At 32.9% G+C, this 15,196-nt stretch overlaps 1 protein-coding gene across 1 annotated transcript in view; it reads right to left on the reverse strand.

Annotated features, from left to right (window-relative positions):
* Nucleotides 1-8,132, reverse strand: part of LOC111046035 (putative fatty acyl-CoA reductase CG5065) — a 38,693-nt gene extending 30,561 nt beyond the window's left edge. Inside the window, 1 exon segment of the mRNA XM_022331520.2 lies at nt 7,733-8,132. Within this exon segment, the coding sequence (XP_022187212.2) occupies nt 7,733-7,752 (20 nt within the window). The 5' untranslated portion in view covers nt 7,753-8,132.
* Between the last annotated feature and the right edge of the window lie 7,064 nt (nt 8,133-15,196).

Genomic DNA, 15,196 nt, shown 5'->3' on the forward strand with positions numbered 1-15,196 from the left:
GAGCCAGAAAAGTCTCATTTTCGGCCCTAGGTGCGAAATATACTATTTCACCACAATAGTAAGTAAGTTACTTATCAAGTGTTACATGAAAGAATAATTATTCTGCTGTGGGAAATTATTTTGATCTGGTTGGAATCCTGTGATAATTTCTGTATTACTTCCCCTCACTTCAAAGAAAACCTTATAATATTCATTGAAATTGGAGAAGGGAACATACGAGTAATGTTGTTGCCGTCAAATGAAATTTGAAAGACGAGAGTCAACTACGAACATTTCAGCAACTAATGAGGTCAGAGCCCTTCAAGTCATGGAAAATGATAAAGAGAATATTTGCACTTAACGATAATTTTTATGTCTTTTTTCACAAGCTACCATAATAAGGAAGAGCTTCTAACAACCAATGTTTAGATATCGTATCAGAACTTTCTGTAAATATCACGAACAACAAGCACAAAGCACTATCAGTGATCATTACTAAAGTTTAAGAGAACTTACTTATCAGGTTCTCCTGAGAGATTTTTACCAACAATATTCTCTCTGAAGAGAGAAAAAAAGGTAGAAGAACAATACGGCTTGTTGACAAATATGCTGTTGCCGAGAAATTGTTAGTACGTGCCAAAAAATTGTTTTTTATTATGTAATTTGTTATTTCGAGGTAAATACTTAATTCATTATCGGCTTGATAGTCTTCAGTATCACTGCCATCAACTTGCGTTGCAAGATAAGAAGGATAAATTTTGCTGATATTTTCTGTACATTTCAAAGTCCAAAAAATGATTTATTATTCATCATGAAAATCCATTGAGCATGGAGCCTTCTTTTTGTATAATATTGATGACAATTCTAGTCATATTTGAATCCCCAAGACGCCAGATTTAATGCAAAGGAATCAATCCCACACCAGAAGAAACATTGGTCTCGCTTTGATAAAGCCCAATCGAAATATTGTCATTGTCATTTCCCGAATATTTGAAAATATCAGATAACGATTGTTTTTATCAATCATAATCACAAAGGATTCAATTACCAGTTTCACCTGAGAGAAATAGAATTTATCTAATGGTAGAGAAACAGGAAACCAATAAGTATTTGATGAATTAACAACGATAAATGAAATAATATGTATTTAAATCAGAATGACAATACCACTCATTCACATTAAGAATTATTGAAATAATTACCTTTTATAAAATTTATCATTTTTCGATATTTTATTGTAATTACTTGATGTATAAGGACTCTCAGTTGCTTCGTCTAGAGGATAATATAATCATACAGTCCTTAAAATGCGATGTTATATCGTATTATCTATACGAGGTTCTATTTTTTTGGAATAAGGAATTTTCATTGTATTAGAGCTTGTAATCAGTTAAACACGAAAATATTCTAGCAATCATTTGATGCATTCAGAATACCAATAGAGAAAAATCGTTCTTGTTTATATGGCAATGATATTGAGATTGCATTTGATTCACTAAATAAATGGCATCATAATAATCTAAGAATTGGTTGATTGATGTGAAGTGTGCAATCAAAACAAACTAACAACGATTTTAAATTTGTTTGGTAATTTTGGGACATGATTGTGGTTTTGGTGAGGAATGAGTAGGTTCCTGTACACAGTATCAGAGAAAACTTCTATAATATATTCTGAAAACTGCTATATTTGTATTCTGTGACACTATACAGGCTGAGACTGTAGAGAGCAAGTGACTAATACTGTAGTAGGCCCTGCCACCCACTGAAGAATAGGCCTATCACTCCTACTGCAGCAATAATAATAATAGATAAGGCCAATTCCCAGCTGCCACTCATTTCTTTGATTGCTAAAATGGGTTATCCTAGTTGTACATTGCAACCCGTTAATTTCTCATAATCAAGTGTCATCATGACAATCAGCCTAGTCTCAAATTCTTGGAATCAAAGAACTATATTATACCTGGCTACGTTTCGTCATCGTAAATTTTGCTGTGACCATATTACCGTTGTATGGACAATGACCTTGTAATACAATAACTATATTGATGAAATTGCAACTAATTTACCGTCGTCATTGTTAAATATAGAATCGGAAATGATTTTACTAAATGGAATTAACGAATATTTGGCAACACACCTACCTTATTACAATATATACTGTGGAAGTAAACCTACAAAGGCTAGATTCAATTTCAATTGAAATACAGTATTCACAATAATAATAATTCACATTTGATCGAATATCTTAGAATTTCCCAATAAATATTCAAATGAAAATTGAAGGTCTAATAGTGGTAATGCCATATTCATTATTCTCGCCTTACAATTTCATACAATCATCTCTGTAGCTTACATTATTCATGTCGTACAATAAACAATTCCATAACAATGGTTTCTGTAGCTCGAAATAGTATATGAATAGCATAGTTGATAACTATGCAAACATTTATATCGTATTATAATTTTCAACTAACTCTTTAAATTCCACTTTCCAGTACAATGATTTTAAATAAGGTTATCTCATACCTGATGTATATACAATATCAACAATAATTCAAAGAAATTTGTTTCCAAACAAGAGATGAATGATTGACCCATCTGAATATCTAAACTGGACCAAATATATTATAATTATTCAATGAAATCTTAGGAAATATGAAATTTAAGACTGTTGAGGACAAGGTTCAGAACTTAGATAAGTTGAAACCTATATAGTGTTTTTCAACATTTCAACATAAGATCTTCTTATTCTTTTTTTCCTTTTGCCTTCAAGGATTTGGCATATTTGCCTGTTCCATCTCACAAATCATAAATATACTGTTAAAATGGTTATTTATATAATAATGATAATTTGTTTATTGATTATTTGAATTCCAAATAATTTGTAATGATTTTTCATTGCCATCTCTTCAATGGTCTTTCGACATCTCTTTTCCCCTCGGTTTATTTAGCATAGTTTGTAGATTCTATTGAAGATTTTTAGAACATTGACAAATAATATTCCTAGATTCCCACTCCTTCTGAAATTTATTCATATCATCCCTCATCATTCCACCCAACACATTCCTTTCTCCACAACCAAACATGAGATTCGACTTTTTTCGGGATAAAGATGTTTATAAATAGTAGCCTATACGCTCACTAGATTTAGGCTGGCAAAAATATTGTTACCTACAACAAAATAATGGGTGCAGCGAATGGAAATGCAGGTAGCAAGAGTGTCATTGAACTGTGCTGTAACAGAGATCAGTAACAAAAATCTTGAGCGTGAACAGTTTAATCTGTGATTTGGGAATGGGAGTCCGATAGCTTATCAGTTCCAGTTGAATGCGGTGCGGTCATGTTGGAGGCTTGGAGCACACCGATTTGCGTTATCCACAACAACTTCACTTTCTTTCAAAAGTCTAACGTAAGGTGTTGTCTGTAGTGAGTGCACTGAATTTCTCGATAATTTATGACCACGCTACAGATGGTAGCATGCTACAAATGTACCAAATTAAAAACATTAATTGACCGAGCGAAGTGAGGTCTAAGATTCAACTCTACGGTTTGGCATTTCTCTTAATGTTCACATGTTTAAATGTTTGAATGTTTGAATGTTTAATAATGTTTAAATGTTTATATGTTTATACGTTTATACGTTTATATGTTTATATGTTTATATGTTCATATGTTCATATGTTTATATGTTTATAATATGTTTATAATATGTTTATATGTTTATATGTTCATATGTTTATATGTTTACATGTTTATATGTTTATATGTCTTTCCTTAGCAGTCCTGTTTTTAGTTTTATCCTTAATTCCGGTCCGATATCCGAGGCTGTTTGTGAGTTTGTCAGTAGTATATTTAATCCCCTGGCCGCGTTACGGGCACTGCGCAGGTTAAGTCCAGTGGTGGGGACGCCACCTTACTGCAATAAAATATTGATGGCTGCCCCTGTTCTCCTGTATGGAAGTGAATCATGGATCACCACGAAATCTCAGGAGAGCAGGCTGCAGGCAGCAGAAATGAGATTCCCACGCAGAACAAAGGGCTGTGACAGACGAGACCACATAAGAAATGAAGAAATAAGAAGAGAATTGGGTGCCTTCAACATGAATGAAAAAGTTGTATGTCATCGAAACGAGTGGAGGGAACATATTATAAGAATGCCAACGGAAAGAATTCCTTTAAAAATTTTAAATTACCATCCGATAGGAAAAAGAGACATTGGTAGACCTCGGAAAAGATGGCAATAGAGGAAATCAAATAAGAATATAGGAAAAGCTGATAAAGAAATTCAAAATTAATAACATTTTATACTTGTATAAGCTATAAATTTTAGATATAATATATTCCTCCAAAACATTTAAATTTTTTGTAGAATGCTGTTGTGAGTTGGAACAGGCAAAAGCCTCATCCATGAAGGCAAGAAGAAGAAGAAGATGTTTATATGTTTATATGTTGCGCATTTACGGCGAAACGCGGTAATAGATTTTCATGAAATTTGACAGGTATGTTCCTTTTTTAATTGCGCGTCGACGTATATACAAGGTTTTTGGAAATTTTGCATTTCAAGGATAATATAAAAGGAAAAAGGAGCCTCCTTCATACGCCAATATTAGAGTAAAAATCAGACTATAGAATTAGTCATCATAAATCAGCTGACAAGTGATTACACAGATGTGTGGAGAAGCCAGTCAATTGCTGTATTTCCATTAGGTCTATAGTTTCAATCAGGTACTTGTAGATGAGAATACTGCGTGAGGTCTACTGTTCACAGAACTACTAGTTAATTTAATGTACCAAATGTACCAAATTGTAGCATGACCATGCTATAAATGTACCACATTTTTATGAGGCCTTGAGTGTTTCTCAAGAAGAAAGCATCGCGCATATGATTCTTAAATTCTTTCCTCTCATATAAAATAAAACTACTCCAATAAATTAATCTAACAAGTACGTGAAACAGCGTGGTCGAGAGCTCTCCCTTTTGTTTAGACTTGACATCACATTCCTACTAATTCAAATAAATCAAGATAATTGATAGGCTCAAAATATATGAACTAACACTACTGCTCTGATTAATTTGCTTTGATACAATATAAAGGAGCAAACCCTTAGAGTATAGGATACTGAACCTTTTCTGTTGAAAAAATATTAGGTACCTACTCTATGAAAGGAAGCATCAGAATAACAAACTGTAGAAGAAAGATAAAAATAGTGGAAAAGAGAGTCATTGACGTATAATCAGTTTAGGATTGATAAAGATAATCTGCAGCTACAAGATTTATGTGCAGGACGATGAATGATAGATAAAAATTATGAATATCGTAATCGACAGAGATAGAATGTAGAGCTTGGCTGAGATCATTGTTTATCGCGGTCTCAACTATACGCGTTTCGCATTGTCACTAGAAACAAATTGGGTTATTCTTTCTAACAACACTTGCGATACACTTAAAAATTGTTTACGTAGGTATGATATTGTAACATATGGCCAATCCAATTCATATTTAAAATTCATTCATACTCGACTACGAGACGATGTTTATGTCTGATATAAGATTTCATGACGCTATTCAACAGAGTATATTTTTAAAATGTACTTCACCAACTCTTGTGAAATATTTTTAGAAGTCATGAATGGGGTTCTTTTAGAAAATAACTGATATCAAGGCTTTAGTTTCAAACTGAAACAGAGTATTGTTTCATACAAGGAAATTTCTTTAAACTCCTTCAAGATAAGAAGGGAAATGGAACATATTGAGAATCAAACCTTGAAAAACAATAAGGCTAACAAGCCGGTAATCTCTCATTGATCCAGTCAATGTCAAGTGTCAATTCCATGAGTTATTATATGGACAATCATGATAGTCTAATGTCATTTTCAAAGAATTTCGGTACCCCTTAAAATTGATCTTCCTTTGTTCATAATCAGGCAGTGGAATAGAAACACAATATTATTTAAATTATTTATGCAAATATCTAGCATTCATTTCAATTATATGCTATTTCACATATTTCTGCAAATGCGAGTAGGAATTTTGCAATTTCTCGCATCTTTGCAATTCTGCAATTTCTCGTATCATTCAACTATACTTTTATTTATTTCTCGATTTATTTATTTTATTTTATTTTTTATTCACCCTCATCACAAGTCATTTTAAGATTAGAAACTGTGTGCGGCGTTTTCTTAATTGAATCTCAAAATGGTAAAGTATTCCATTTATTTCCATGGTACTCAATGAGCAAGTCGTTTTAAATTACATGAAGTTTTATATAGATTATGGGATGAGAAAGTAGATGCTCAAAACAGCTATTCACCGGTTTTCAGGAAGAAGGAGAGAGTCCACAAGTATTTCGACCGTCAGATTCAAACTGCCCTTCTATTTTAAGTGTATTGAGAAAAAATATTTGAAAAATTGATTGAAACATGAAAATACTGCACTTACTTGATCAGCAGCTCTCTCAGGAAGAATGTAGGACAGGTTGAGAAGAGGTAGGATGTTAATAAAATTAACAAATTCCAGTTCCGTACTCTTAGATAAATCTTTAGATTTGTGAATGATCAAAAACTGGTTGATTAAATCAGTGGAATAATTGTGATTAAATGAAATGGAAGTCTTGACTTTGAGCCTCAATTTAAAGTATCGAAAATCGATACAATGAATTCGTGATTCAAGTTCAATAGTAATTTATGATGAGTAATTTATGAGTAGTCACGTATTTATATCGGTGTAATAGATATGAAACATTTTTTCTCCAAGGAAATATTTCACTTACACTGTTTATTATTATTCATTGGAGAAGTAGTGTAATTGCTATGGAGATGATGAGGACAACCACTTCAATGGAGTTGATGCTTTTTATGTTAATGGAGGGCGAAATAACTCAAACATTCACATTATTGAGTGCACTCCCATGAGCGCATTCCCTAGAACAATTTAATGGAGACTTGAATGAGAATATGATTCAAATAGCTTGTATTCAAATAGTTCCCAGTCGCATTTCAATGGCTACAGAACATTAAGTGTAGCAAAGTTACACAATAATGCATCGTACACAACTGCACATGGTATACAACTGTACATCTTTAAACAAAAATGGAAAACCACTTCATCACATAAACATTGAAGTGAGTAGGTTTGATGATCGAGGGTGATAGAAATAATTCAAGATCACGATGTAAGATTGGTATGTTTTTTGAGAATTCATGGAAAATTCAAGAGATTCTATTCCTAACGATCTAGAATACTAATAAGAACCTAGTATTGCAGATTTGTATCAGATTACAATAATAATTATAATAATTGAGATTATTTCGTATTGATTTTTTTATCAAATTTTCATCTTAGATAATTATTATGGACATTCAAGGAATTTCAGAAACTATAGCATACTCAGAAAATAAAATTAATTAAAAACATGAACCCAAGGGCACTTCATGTTTTTATATTGTTTTAAATAATTGTTAATAAAGTTGCCCATAAAAGTGAAGTGATTCTAGGAAGTAAAGTTTGAAGACTTGAAAGTATATAAACGGGTATAAAAACCGAAGTTTGGAGACATGAAAATGAGGAAAGTCATAGGCTAATGATTGCTCAAAATATAAACATTAAAAAATATAAGAATTCAAAATATAGAAATATAAACATAATAAAATATAAATTGGGAATACAGGCTTATTCGTGATAAGGGGCAAAATTTCAACTGTTTAAACAAATAAAACATTAAGTAAGAAATGAAAAACCACACATCTACTCACTTTACAGGCATTTGAGACATGAGATAGACCACGTGAAAACCGTCGGTAGAGTATACTTGAAGTCAGCTTTGGCACTTGTCTGTGTTTATGTATAAGCTAGAAGATTGAACCTCTACGCTTAAGTCGCCGAAAAAATGTTACGTTTCATTCCAAAAGATTTTTTTGCAATAGCTGCGAGCACACTATATTCTCAAAATTTGAACCGAATGAGAGAACTTGTCGTGTTGTAAGTTCCGCGCTCTATCCTACTTTGGTGTTGAGAAGTGGCGGCAGGAGCCAACAGTCTGGCAGACTTGCACCCGAACTTCGTGCTAAAGCGATAGCGACATCGGCTGTCATACAATAAATAAACTGCCGCAAGTGGTGAGTGGTGAGTACTGAGTAGTGAGTACAGTCAGCTGTAATAGTTATTCTTGTTGGCTGATTGCTTGCATCTCTCTTTGTGGACAGGAAGCGCACGCCTAACTAATGATACTCAATGAGAGTGCTGCGTTGCTCCACAAACACCGAAAAATGTATCAAGTATTATCACTAATAATTTTCAATAAACGAATCGAAATCTTAAAATGGAAATCGTACAAAAGATAACCTACGTAGACCTGATAGAAGAGAAGATAAGGATGATGTAGTAGTTTTGAGTAGAGCCAAGAACTTGAGAGAATCTTTTACAAACCTTAATTACAATAATTTGTCCTTTCATCAACCCTTTAAAGCTTTGTGATAGATATATAAATCATGTTCATTCTAGTCACTATTTCTGCTTCATCTCAAGTATTGAGGTTGATGTGAAAAAGTGAAGGTATCGATCATACCGACCTTCTAGTGCTCTACATACTAGTAGGCCTACTACTCTTTTAGTAGGTACTCCACAACTGGAGGATAATACTAGGAGGCTAATACTGGGAGGCTACTATAACTAGGCTGGGAGCTACTGTAGAATTAGTAGAGCCAACTCTAGAAGGATACAAGTAAAACCATTTGAGTTGATGAGAACAATGATTTGACTATGCGGCAAATGAATTAAACAGCACAATAATCAACCAATGCTGAATGATTCCTTCCAACTCAAACTGATGAAAAATCAAACAGTAGCGGGATCGCTCCCGACACTTCCTGCTCAAAAAGTCATATTTTTCAGACACAAGTGAAGATACCCGGAATTGAATAGAAGAACATGAAAGTTCGATGTTCCCACCAGTTCTCCCACAAATCATTCAAGATAGATCACAAATTTTTAAAATAATTCATGGTTTGATTGAATTTTAGAGGAGGGGAAAGAGCAACTCTTGGAACTACGAAGTTTCTATTAGTTATCTCAAATATTTTGAGAACTATTCGATTGATTGGTTTGAACAAACTGTTAACAGTTATGTTCAAACTGTTATGTGGGAAAAATCTGAATGTGCAAAAAGCCACAGAGTTGATAAAGCGATGAAAGGATATCATATATTGGATGTCAAAGTCAAAAATGTGTTTATTTCAAATATTGGCAAGATTATAAATGTTTCATTGCTTAATAATTAAAAATCAAATGATATACAAAGGAAAATAAAATTGGTGAGATATTCTATAATACTATACATACCCAATGATTGCAGTGTAGCAACTGAAAAAATGTACAATTTCGTGGATATATGCCTTTATAGGTATAAAACCTGTGCGAAGGCACGAGCTGCTGTACAACTTCGAGCAATATATTAAGAACCATTCATGAGCGAATCATTCTATCAACGAATGAATGAATCAATCTTCTTCTGATAATTTCTCATGATGCAAGTAGGAATAATGAAAGAGAGAGTTACAAGAAAATTGTTGTGGTGTGATCTTGCTGAGTTTATAGTTGATCTTTGAAGCACTTGAAGTGTTGATTTTGTTTATTGAACAATTAGGACTTGGTTGAGTCTCAACAGTCTAGATGGCTGGGAACTGAATGCAACACTGCTCAACATAGACACAGACACATCTCGAGGAATAACTCTTGAGATATGTCTATTTAGTATTCTAGTGCTAAAAGTTAGAAGGCCAGGTCAATAGAGTCCCAATTCTTTCGAGTGACTGTGGAAGAGTGTTCATGAAAGATAGTTTTCATTGAATGCTACAACGTTAAAGATAAAGGGGGAGGAAGATGGTCAATGGAATTATGTAATCTAGAAACAATTCTGGAAATAAACACGAGAGCACAAGTCACAAAGAACATGACAGATCAAGTATGCTATAGAATTTTACGAATAATTATAATCTCACTCACTTCATTAATATTATTTCATGAGATTTTATAGCGGACAAAATGAACTTTGCAGGATTGGATGTTTATATTAGAGAACCTAATGAATGGGGATGTTAGCAAATTAACTGGCCGAGATCCGGACATATATTCTGTTTTCAAATACATTATCTAGATATCTAGTTTTTTTATTAACATCTAGTTTTTTTTATTAACCTTGGATCGTTAATCACATTACAAATAATATGAAATTATTCTAAAAAGAGCATGAATTCAACTTTCAGATGCGTTGAGTTATGCACTAATTCCGTATACATCAATGTGTTCTGTCTCTTGGAATCATATCCACCAAATCAACCGGATGAATTGTTTCAACAGAAACGAAAACTCATGCTCTATCACCTTCAATCTCTTTTGCATGTTTGGATTTGGTTGAACCAACTTGATACTCCAAACGTTACTGAATTTATTACAAGGAGTTCTTGAGTGAGAAACAATATCTCCACAATGAACTATAATATTTTGGAAAATTTATAGCTTTGACAGAAATCGATTCACATATTGTGTTATGAGAAATACTCATAAAAAGAGTAGCTTCTTCTCTTCACGACTTCTATGCTTCTGTTAGTTTCCAGTTGAAATTAATTAATGTGATTTCAGATCATTGTAGTGAAGTCAATCCTTATAACAGAGACAAGCTTTGTCCAACATTGAAAAAGAAGTGATCAAGTATAGAGTGAGTGAACATCTTTTCAGAGATGATTTCTAATTTTTCCAAGAATGTTACTAGGCTCCATTGATTTCAATATTTCTCCTCGAGTAATTGTCAATTTTTTTGAAATTATTCACTGAAAGGTCTTATCAAATCAACATTTTTGTCTTCGTTACTCTCATGTCATTATTGTACTGTATTATTGATTTTTCCTATAAGTTTTCCATTTGAATGCTATAGAATAGCAAGAACTTCAATTTACAATGCTGTTGAACAATTATAAAATTTTTATTCATCGATTTATGGTCTTTGATCTTTGTACTGAGCTGAAGAGTTGACAACTCCAGTTATCTCACTTGAAATACGGAGCAGGCCGAATTATAATCACATCTATCATAAACTATCGTGATTAGTTCTTAGCTCTCAATTTATGAAATTTATGTAAATATGAAAAAGAAATGCAGAACAGGTGATAATAGCATGGAGAAAACAATAAAAAACATAGCATAAGAAGATAACCCATGGTATAGGGCGTTTATATTCCAAATTTCACTGTTAACTCAAAAGGATTGTCCTAGTAGTTCTTTCTCGTGACGCTGCGTGATGCTGTGAGTCAGTACCGGTAGTCGACAACAATCAGCCTCAGCTAACAAAAAATTTGCTTGATATTTGGAACATAAACGAACTTTACCATGGGTAGAAAATAAATCTTCTTGTGCTATTTTTTCTCTATGTTAATAACTTGAAATAACAATTAAGGATCATGCAATCCTGATTCATGAATGAGAAAATGTAAATAGTAATTTCAGGTAAGACCTATCTCATTAGGAATATCCCATTGTTTTCTCATATCCCATTATTCTTTCAGAATACATTACGTTTTTACTTATTCAATGGCTGATAGAATGACCCCCCCAAGCACAATGATGCACCACCTTCATATCTCAAATGTATTTCCTGCACACTCCTCCACAAATCAGGCTCACTCGCAGAAAAATTGTCGTCGTTATGTTAAATTTTTTGGGCACCCCTAGGAATTTCAATGGGTCAGTCTGCGTCTTCGCTTGGGGCGAAATTAAATTTGAAAAAATATAGGCTACATGTTCTTCAATTTGAAGGGCTATGTGCACCCCTGAATGAGTTACTTTGATTTGTTTCCATTTAGAAAATTTCAGTTTCCAATGGGAGTTCAAAGTCAGTAGGAACTCGGAAGTTCAATGCTCGTTCAAAAGAAAGACTTTTCTTTAGTGCATCATTCTTCTTTTTTCAATCAATCAATAATTCATACATCATTTATTTATTCAGATAAGACGACTAAGCTCTCCTTATTCTACATTTTACCAAGACTAGTGCTAATTTGGGAGAATCCTGATGTTTGCAGTGTTATGTCCATGATATTTAGAACAATGATTATTATATAAATAGTTGAGGAGGGATAGTTCTGCTACCCATCTGTGTTCTCCACTAAGCTATTTCTACTATCATGCATAAATTTTAGTAGCTTTCCATACATCAATCGCCAGTTTTGTGGAATTGTTATCTTGATGTCAGATAAGATCAGATTGGAAATTTTCCCACTTATCAAATCTAACCGGTATTCTGGAAACTGGAACTTTACCATAGAACTGGAGTAGTACGAGCGCAGTAATAATATGTATGCTGCTATATTCATCACAAAATCAATGCTAGAAAATATCCAATCCGATAAAAATATACCAGAAAATTTTTAATCTTATACTAAAAAAAATCACTAGATTCTACTTCTCTGTAGAATATCGTGTTTTGAGTTATTCATGAATCTCTTTTTTCTCATAATTAATTGTTTTTTTCTTAAATAATCACTATCAATAACTTAGTTGTAAAAGCAGACAATATTTATGAACTAGTCCATGAACTAATCCAAGCGTCAGTAGATGAATGCACGTTTGAAAACTTACCTGCAGCTTAATAGATTGCAAAACAAGTTCTAAGTTGTATGGCTGACAATCAGCATATCACAGCAAAAGATGAGCAGCAGTAAATTTCTGTTGAAGGTCTTCACTTGTTTAAAGAGAGCAGAATCTAGTTGTAGGAGAAGATGTTTGTTAAATGCTTATTGAATAGCATGAAATATTTTAAATAACTTACACACAAAATCACTTATAACCTCTTATCCTTCTCTTTAATTTAACCTAATTGATCGTGTTGATATTTCCAGAGTGCCAGCTGATCATTGAGCAGTTACAAATACATCAACATTTTTATTTCCAAATGTTTAAATCTGTCTGTCAATTGAATGAATAAAAAAATCTGGTGTGGCGCACTCACACAACTTTCCTTGCCGTTATGAAAATTGATCAACTGACGCTAGTGCTCCCGCGCATATCAAATCTACTATTCTAAGATCTGAGACAGCTGGTGACAGGACAATAGCGCTCCAGACACACGGAGTCTGTTATCTCTTCATAATGAATGATTTAATAGAATCAACAGTTGCCAACAGTTTGCAATTGAAATAATCACATTTTCTAGCATTTTGAGCTTATTTTCAATTTTAGGTGAAAATGTTACTGAACATAAATTGTAGAGATATTCATGTTAAATCTTTTCCACTAAATTTTTTTTGTTTAATTGTATCTGAAGCCTGATAATTGAAAATCTAAAATCAAACTTTGCATAGATGGGGCGGTGCTCCTGAAATTTTTACAGATATGGGACTTGTGGCAGTCAATAGAGCTTATCAGTGACTTTTTTAGTTATGAATTTGATCAAAATCGTTGGAGCCGTTTTCGAGAAAATCGCGAAAAACCCTGTTTTTTACAACATTTTCGCCATTTCAGCCGCCATCTTGAATTTTATTTGATCGAAATTGTTCGTATCGGATCCTGTAGTGTAAGGACCTTAAGTTCCAAATTTCAAGTCATTCCGTTAATTGGGAGATGAGATATCGTGTACACAGACGCACACTCATACACACACACACACACACACACACACACACACACACACACACACACACACAACACACACAGATACAGACCAATACCCAAAAACCATTTTTTTGGACTCAGGGGACCTTGAAACGTATAGAAATTTAGAAATTTGAGTACCTTAATTTTTTGATTTCTCATGAAATTCCATCGTATATCCATTGAATGGGAAGTTATAATTATCGTAAATCTTAGTTTTATATTTTGTGGAATATAAGACTTTGCTCTTTCGTTTTTCGAAGGCAATGTTTTCTATAAAAGTTGAAGCTCGTTTCAACACCTTTAAAATGGTGAATCAGAAGCCATCTCAATCAAAAGTGTCTCAACTCAATCTTAATTGTTTGGTTAATCTGCACTAACCGATAGTACACGCCAACAAGTGATATCAATGATAGAAAACTATCATTGTTATTATTATTGATGTTCTCAATATTATCATCAACCTCTTTTAGAAAGACCTTGATGATAGAAAACTGAATTTGGTCTCTGATCGTGAACCAGGATTCTTTCTTTGACTTGCATTATTCAAATTAAAAACAAATTATTTTCATAATTGGGTTTTGAGAAGCCAAAGATTCCAAGAAATCCATAGATTAATTAGTCATTTTTCAATCGATCAGATTTTTGTTTGTCCGATTTTGAGAAAACAGGTCTTGAAAAGAATGAAATTCCTAAAATTCTAGTTGGATGTTTTTCTATGCTTCTCTCTCAAGTTAATGAGTGATAATCAACAGTAAAATCATGGAAAATGAAATTTTCAAAAAATTATTAACTTGTAACTTTTCAATGTTGAGTTAACTCGTGGTGAAATTAATAATTGGAGTTTGAAGAAGAGAAATTTCTCTAAAGACTAACTACATTTTTCAATTTTTGCTGTGATTATTTTCAAAATTATATTGTTTAAAGTAAAGCTGTGTATTACAGAACGTAACCGTATTGTCCAATACTGGAACTTTTCTATGTTTTTAGACTACGGATAATTTATCCGTGTATATATATTACTTGAAAACTCATCAATAAATTATAATAGAATTTTCTCAGCTAAATCTGACTGAGATCTGATCAAATGGGTTTTACACATTCAATTGATTATAGTATCCCATTATCCCAAGACAGTATCCCAAATTAATTTAAGGATCTTTGCCCATATTCTGCATCGATGCTTTGTGAAAACAATTTTTTATGAAAGGAAGTTCTCTTACACGTGTATCTCGAAACTAATTGGAGATAGAAAGGCCTATCCAGTGGAGGACGAAATACTCTCGCACGGATTTCGAATTATTTGTTTTAATGACATCATTAAAATAATCATGTAGCGAAAACACTTTGTGACGCAGAACTATTCACGCATAATGCATGAAATATCAATCTTAATGAAGGATCAGTGCCATAATGCAAAGTAGATATGATCTGCTAATTCATGGTAGTTGATCTCAATTGGTGCAAATCAACTCAATGGGGTTCCAATTTTATATTTGTAACACGTGTTTCAAAAGTTTTATAATAAAAACTCGATACAATAGCCTTTTCCAAAAACCGAATTAGTATCACGTGAAAGA

Source organism: Nilaparvata lugens, chromosome 1 (genome assembly GCF_014356525.2).
Source record: "Nilaparvata lugens isolate BPH chromosome 1, ASM1435652v1, whole genome shotgun sequence".
Lineage (NCBI taxonomy): Eukaryota > Metazoa > Arthropoda > Insecta > Hemiptera > Delphacidae > Nilaparvata > Nilaparvata lugens.